The sequence below is a fragment of the Danio rerio genome, chromosome 15 (assembly GCF_049306965.1).
Source record: "Danio rerio strain Tuebingen ecotype United States chromosome 15, GRCz12tu, whole genome shotgun sequence".
Classification (NCBI taxonomy): domain Eukaryota; kingdom Metazoa; phylum Chordata; class Actinopteri; order Cypriniformes; family Danionidae; genus Danio; species Danio rerio.
In genome coordinates this window covers 21,011,283-21,019,054 of record NC_133190.1, presented here as the reverse complement: position 1 = coordinate 21,019,054, position 7,772 = coordinate 21,011,283, and the positions used below count along the sequence as shown (strand labels likewise).

The 7,772-nt window shown below is 34.3% G+C and overlaps 1 protein-coding gene across 51 annotated transcripts in view; it reads left to right on the top strand.

Annotated features, from left to right (window-relative positions):
• Nucleotides 1-600: 600 nt before the first annotated feature.
• ncam1b (neural cell adhesion molecule 1b) overlaps nucleotides 601-7,772 on the top strand; it is a 207,903-nt gene continuing 200,731 nt past the window's right edge. For 50 of the 51 annotated variants that reach the window (XR_012390357.1, XR_012390348.1, XR_012390347.1 and 47 more), the window contains exon 1: nucleotides 601-865. Coding sequence is in view for 31 of the 51 variants with exons in the window: in XM_068213451.1 (XP_068069552.1) it covers nucleotides 814-865 (52 nt within the window). In the remaining 20 variants the exon portion in view is untranslated. 51 annotated transcript variants of the gene reach the window in all.

Below are 7,772 nucleotides of genomic sequence, written 5' to 3'. Positions count from 1 at the left end.
AGTAAATAATTACTGTAAAAAATATTGTAAATACACAAAAGAATCCTTATAGTTTATCTATTTAAGATGGGTATTTTGCACATGGATGATCATATTTGGCGGACCATGAAATTAAAAAAAAAAAAAAACATTGAAAACCCCTTATATATGCTAAACAACGGGTCTTTTAAAATTTTCTTCTCGATTTGTTATGAAGAATACAGTCTCCTTTCATTATTGTTTCATCTATCTCCAGTCCATATCAGTGCATACTTTAGGAGTATTATTTCTTCTTGGAAGAAGGAAATCATACAGGTTTGGAAGAAAATAAGAGTGAGTAAATGATAACAAAATGCCTCAGCTGAACTGCTATCCCTTTAAACATTCGAGTATAACTCAACCTACCCGAAGTATTGTACGTGATAAAGACTTGTTACTTGATTTTCCCTCCCATTCTTTCCTCTTTCTCGGTCAGATGGATGTGGGGATCGTGTTTGGTTTCCAGGCTTTGGTTCAGTGCTTCATTTGATCATATCGCTGTCTCTCCTCAGAGGCGCCGCTGATTGGGCGGATTAATTCGCGTGCATCTTGAAGCTGCGTGTGCACGCGCTTTTGCCTCTCAGTCTCAGCGCGCGACATATGGGCACGCGAATCTAAACCGCAACAATATCAATACAGTCCAAGCGTCGGGGATTCTCGTAAACAATCGCGTCCCGTCCAGAAAACTTCGCGGAAACTTCTCGGGCATCATTTTACGGATTACGGATTCTTCGTTTCTAGCACGGAAGGCAAAAACAAACAGTAAACACACTGTGTGTTCATAAAGGGAGTGCAATGTTTCCGACCAAGGCGATAATCTTGGTGCTTCTTTTCTTTGACAACGCAGGTAAGAGAGCGTTATGTGTTATGCAGTAGGCTAACCCTAAACACAAAAAGTTATATAATGATAGCAGTGGTTTTGTGCAATTTTCTTTCTGATTTGCATGCTACTTTTATGGGCAGTGATGTGGTGATGCTGGTGTCACTGGCAGGTGCATCTCTGGACCTGTTTGAATTCTGTTGTTCTCATTGATCTGCACTGTTGCATAGTTTGTGAGGAGCAACGTGTTGTTTACTACTTTCATGCGGTTTCTTGTGTATCCTTATAATAATAATACATCTTATAGGAACTGCTGTGTGGGCTAATTTGCTAGGCTATATCCAAAGGGCTTTGACAATAGAACCTGTCCTTAACATGAGAGGATTATCGAGCTAATATTATAATCAGTCTTGTACTCTGAGTTAAAGCGTCTGCAGGATAGCAGAAGAATCGCATTGATTTGAATTGATCCTTTGTAAATCCTTATGGGACAGTGGGATGAATTTCTTGGCAGTCCACCTGCTGCACGACTCGAGAAAGATCCAATCAGGGAGTTTGGGCGGGAACTGTCTATGATGTAATTAACCTGTTTTGTGTATCAATATTACATCATACACGACGCGGAATCCCAACTATAATGCAGTTAAGAGAATGTTATCACTGCAAAAGCCATTTTGATTGTAATTGGCAAACTTGAATTGAATTTTGAGATTATAAATGATGTTAATTGCATCTTTTATAAATATTTATTACATTTTTGGAATTTATAAATGTTTATTATTTAATGTTTTTTTCTTTATTAGATGGGTTTTACTCTTCAAAAGCAAAAACAGGTGTTTTCCTAAAATCTAAATTTTACTGTCTGAAATAATGAAAGTTTACTTAAAGGGTTCAGCCTAAAATAAAAATAAAAATTCTTCACGTTTCCTCACTTTTGACTTGTTCCAATCCATTTTGAGTTTCTTTTTTTCTGTTGAATTCACAATATGATATTTTGAAGAATGTTGGAATGTTGTAACTGATAGGAAAAACAAATAATATGGAAGTCAGTACTTAGAGGCTTCCAACACATCTTGTTTTGTACTCTACAGTAGAAAGAAACGTAAACAGGTTTGGAACAAGTGGTGGATGGGTAAATGATGCACAATTTTCATCTTCGAGTGAACTATCCCTTTAAATTTGCCTGCATTGTATTAAAGAAAACTAGTTTTTTAAAAGACATAAAAAATGACTTATTATTTACACTCTAAAGAATAAGTAACAAGAGTAATACCTACTTAAAAACTGTAAAAGCAACATGTCCTATGGCTAAATAATAAAATATTATTGAAACATATTTATTAAATGTAGTACTTGACTGTTTGTCTACTTGCATTACCTTTTTCTTGTTTTTTTGTAAAGAGTGCATCATTTTTGATCATTACGTTTTTATGTATTTATGTTTTATTTATTTTCTTATACATGTTTGTTGAGTCGTTTATATATAACAGATGACAATTAGCCTAAGTGATAAAACATAAACATTTTACAAAATGGCTATGCTCATCTTTGCAACCAACAAACCATGTTGCTTTACTGCCAAATGTTTCTCTTAAATTCTTGTGGCATTGTGCTCCTGAACATGAAAAATGGATGGCATATGCTTGGCCTCAAATTACTGCTTTGAGAGAAGCTACTGTGCATTAAATGCATTGAGCTTTAGCATTTTTTAGACTTGGGACAGTCTTGCACATTTACTTTCACACACTCTAAGTGACCATGACCGCAAGTGTGGATATATTGAGACAAGCCCTTATTCGCCATGGATTCTCTCTGAAATTTCCTGTGGGCTTTCAGTGATTTGGATTAATGAATGAAATAAAATTGGTTATAAACATAACTTAAAGTAATTTATTCTATTACTTAAACTTCCTTGGCAGCATGCATTATTATGATGTGCAATTGCTATTATTTGTCAATAAAGCTACAAGTAATTATTACTTATGATTGTCTAAATTGCCAAGCAATGGACCACCAAATACAGTAACACATGATGTTTTTAATTAATTTTAAAATAATGTTTGAGGTAAATCAATTGTATTGCAACCTTATTTTACGTATCTTATTGTAAGTCTTTTAAAATATTAGGGGCATTATTCTAATACACATTTTAGAACCGCTGATTGTATTTTCCAAAGAAACCATGGGCTTTTAAGACCACAGACTTGAGCAGCCCTATTGATAAAATTCGATGCTGAAGGTGCGGTCATATTAAACTTAAGTGAAATTTTGTGGGCAAGGTTGGTCCTTTGTCGATAGTGTAGTGATGCATGAAGCACAGCTCAATCGACAATTATTATTTTCAAAGATTTTCAGACTTGAGTCAGATGTGAAATAGAGCTGCACGATATTGTGGAAAACGCTAGCAGTATTTCATTTTTCACCAATGTATGTTGCAATATCAAAACATATTCCCCTGATAGCTTGAAGAGCTCTATTTGTGGGGAAAAAATCATGATTTTTGGATGACTGAGTTAATTTTAAAGGCGAATGCGTGTGGATTAGGCATGGGCTAGTATAAGACTTTGACAGTATGATAACCTTGGTTAAAATATCACAGTTTCACTGTATCACATATGGCTGGGTCGATAAATGATATTATATTGAATCACGCTAAAATTTATGTCAATAACAATAAGCTCTTGACTTTTTTTTTTACTCTATAATGATCTAAGAGCCAATCACACAGCAGAAATGTGCAACAATTGCAATTTAAAAGTGTGTTGATATTCGAGATGTACAAAATTTTCGGCCACTGAAAAATGATTAGCCGAAAATGTTATGCCATTTAATGGACCCTCTAATTTTTGTGGCTTCAGTCATACTCTTTTAAATCTGGAAGCATTAACAACATATCTCAAAATATATATCGTTATCGTTCAATATGGAAAATAATTGTTAAGAGGGCCAATTGTTAAGAGAGCCCTAGTATCACAGTATTTTAATTACTGCTCTAAAATGTGTTCTTTTAAAATGTTTGGGTAAAAACAACTACTTTTTCCCATTGAACACAATGTCTTATATTGTAAAAAACATTTAAAATATCTTGGAATAGTAGCTTTTGATGTGAAGGGTCATTTTCTGCTGGAGATACTGTTGCCTCAAAAAATTAAATAAAACAGTTAGAAATAACACACAAAAAAATAGGAATGGTATAAAAGAAAGTTTTAGCGGTTTTAAGACCTTGACTTTTCCAAACTGCAGTAAACCTTGAAACTTGTTATCATCCCATAAAATATAATAAACAAATTACAAGCATCGATGAATTGATTGATAAACTTTCAGTCTAGTATTGTCAAACTTTGCCTTTACAAATTGTATGTTCTAAACTGTAACGTCTGGTCAAGTTTTCAGATAGAGACATTGCAATGATGATGCTGAAATTATATATGATACAGTATGAGCAATTCCATGCAAATGTCAACCTTGCCATGAAGTTTATACCAAAATAGAGAAACTTTTCCTACATTGTTGTGTACGCAAGTATTTTACAGTACTTACAAATACTCACACATGTCTCTGTCAATGTTTTCAAACCATTATATTTGATTTACCAAAGTCACACAAGGGACAGTTTCACATCTGTCACATTCATAATGGAAAAGTGTCACATCCATAACCAAGCTTTTTCCTCATAAATACAAAAATGTCAAATAAAATAGAATTAATGATTTTTGTTTCTATAGAGAGCCAACTCTTATCCTTTTGATTAGCCATACTGTAAACTCACATACTTTTTTTTTGGTCACATCCATTATGAATGTTTATTTTCCTCATTTTTTTAATAGATTTATATTTTTCTGATCCCATAACTCAGATCAGTGGTCAGTTGTTTTGGAAAATATAAACAGTTGTTTCAATATTATGTTAACATATACTTTCTATATGAATTTATGTTTTAAGTTTTTACTTACTGTGCAGCTGTAATCTAAAATTTGCATGAACAATTGTTTTGCCAATTTTTTTTTTTTTTTTGGAAATGTGCTTTTCTATATGTCTGTTGCATCAACACTACTCCATCAGCACTTTGAAGGAGAATTCAGAAAAAAAAATTATGTTTGGAAGCAATATGTATCTTGAATAACTTTAAGATAAGTAAATGTTGACAGATTTATTTATTTTTTTATTCTGCTCTTTTGGTTTTAGATGAACTATAGTTTAAAAAAAAATGAATATTTTAGCTCTTTATGACTCCTGAAAATTATTTTTTAAAAATACAGTGTATCTGATCCTTAAGTCAAAGATAAATTTTGCATATAGCAGGGGGTTTGAAAATTTGTTTCTGGTCTAAGAGATTTTACTAAAGCAAAATGAGCAATAGTAATTGTAAAGCCTGTAGTAGCATCCCCCCTTCTTATGTCATTATGATGATGAGAGGAAAACACAAGGCTGTGCTGCCGGAGATGCTTTGGGACTTCATCAGAGTCATCTGAGAGACAAGATGGGTGGAGCCCTACGGTCACATGATGCACTTCCCCAGGCTATGGACATGAGTCATCTTTGTGATGTCATCTCCTGATATGCACTTAAACTCTCATTGGGCTATTAATTAGTTGTGTTAGAGATAGCCTAGTCTGACTCCGAGGGCCTGAGCAAGATAATAACAATAAATATGATGTAACCCACTGCACAGCCGCTGATCCGGAAACACGACAGCCTGATCCCACAGCCTCGGCTCTGAATTTGTGGAGAGGTGGTCTACAGAAAATAGGATTTAACAGGACAGATGTTGCACTGACAGATCAATTTCCCTTGATCATTACCGCTGTACACCCACATAAACATGCGCAGAGTGGTGGAAATCTGTCTCCTCCTCCTGCGTGTATCTGCATTTGACGTTTCATTGGAAGAATTAGGTCTGTATTAGCAGTATGTTCAAAAAAGTGATTTTGTATAATTCAGTGGGTCATTGTCATATGAATGTCCAATCTACTTTACAACATAGGAACATTTTTATGCTTATAAATATATTTTCAATATATTACATTGACATTTTAATGTAATGAATAGAAAAATAACATGACTTCTTTGCACCTAGAGTAAATTCAAGTGTACACAATAGGCAAGGCAAGGCAAGGCAAGTTTATTTATATAGCACATTTCATACACAATAGTAGTTCAGTGCTTTACATAAACAGGAAAAAAAAAGAAACAACTATAAGAAAATTAAAAACAACAAAGAATAAAAATAATTAAAATCAACTAAAAAAAGATAAAATTGTGTTAAAACAGGCTTTAAAAGAATGAAAAAGAAAAGAAAGACATAATAGTGCGGTCTGTGAGACATAGCACAGTGCTCATTCAGCAAAGGCACAGCTAAACAGATGTTTGATTTGATGATTTGAACATGCCTAATGTTGGAGCACACCTGATCATTTCTGGAAGCTGATTCCAGCAGTGGGGGCATAGTAGTTGAAGGGTGATTCACCCTGCTTTGTCTAAACTCTTGGAATTTCTAATTTACTTGATTCTAATGATCTGAGTGATCTGTTAGGTTTGTATTTTGTGAGCATATCTGTAATATATTGAGGTCCTAGGCCATTTAGTAATTTATAGACAAGTAATAATACTTATAATCTATTCTGAATGTAGCTGCAAGCTAGTGCAAAGACCTGATGACTGGTGTGATGTGCCTGGTTCTGGTCAGAATCCTGGCAGCAGCAATCTGGATGAGCTGCAACTCTCTGACTGTCTTTTTGGAAAGCCAGTGAAGAGGCCATTACAGTAATCCACTCTGATGGTGATAAAAACATGAACAAGTCCTCACTGGAAACAAAGCGTCTAATTCTTGTGTTTTTGAGACGATAGTATGTTGATTTAGTTACTGCTTTGACATGACTACTGAAACTCAGATCTGACTCGGTTCACCAAAATTCTTGATCTTATTTCTTTGTTGTTTAACTCCTAGAGCCAAGGTACGCTTTCATCTTGAAAACCTCATCTCTATTCCCAAATGAGATGAGCGTTTTATTTTTGTTTTACTAAAGTTAAAGTTACATACATTTAATATATTACACATATAATCAAGTGTTTTTATAATATCTTGATCAAGATTAAAAAAAAAGCCTGCTTTGTCTAATAGGTCAATTAATGTGACATTTAAAGTGATACAGTACTGTAGTTTTTTAATCCTGGTCATGGGGAGCCAGCTCTCTTTGTGCTGTATGTCTCCCTTATTTAACACACATAATTAAGCTCACATTCTTATTAAAAGAGAGCTCCATGAACTGAATTGTCTGTCAGATAAAAGAAACATTTAAAATATTCAGAGTGGTGCGTCTGCAGGACCAGAAGTGAAAACCACTGCTGTAAGGAGCAGTGTGCAAGGACAACTATTACTTGCACAGTACTGAAATATAAAAATTTTAACTAAAGAGCAAAAGCTATTGCATTAAGTTGTTGTTTATTTTAGATGAAATAATCGACACTCAAATAAACTAAATGCCAAACATGTAAGTATGTTTGTACAAATAGCTTCTGTTACAATTTGTTGTTTAAATGTAATACTTCACAGTTGTTTGTTTTTATGGCCAATTTGCTTAAACACACAATATATTTAACGACTGATTAAGTCAAACATTATCATGTATTTGCTAATATAGTGAAACTATTTGAATTCCACTTATTTTGTGAACAAGTAAATGACTTGAATTAAATGCAATGCAACTTGAAATAGGTTTTTTCATTTTTTTATTAATGGATTTTAGAAACGGCGACGCAGTGGTGCAGTGGGTAGCACGTTCGCCTCACAGCAAGAAGGTCGCTGGGTCGCTGGTTCGATCCTCAGCTCAGTTGACGTTTCTGTGTGGAGTTTGCATGTTCTCCCTGCCTTCACGTGGGTTTCTCTGGGTCCTCTGGTTTCCGGTGTGTGTATGTGTGGGTGTTTCCCAGAGAT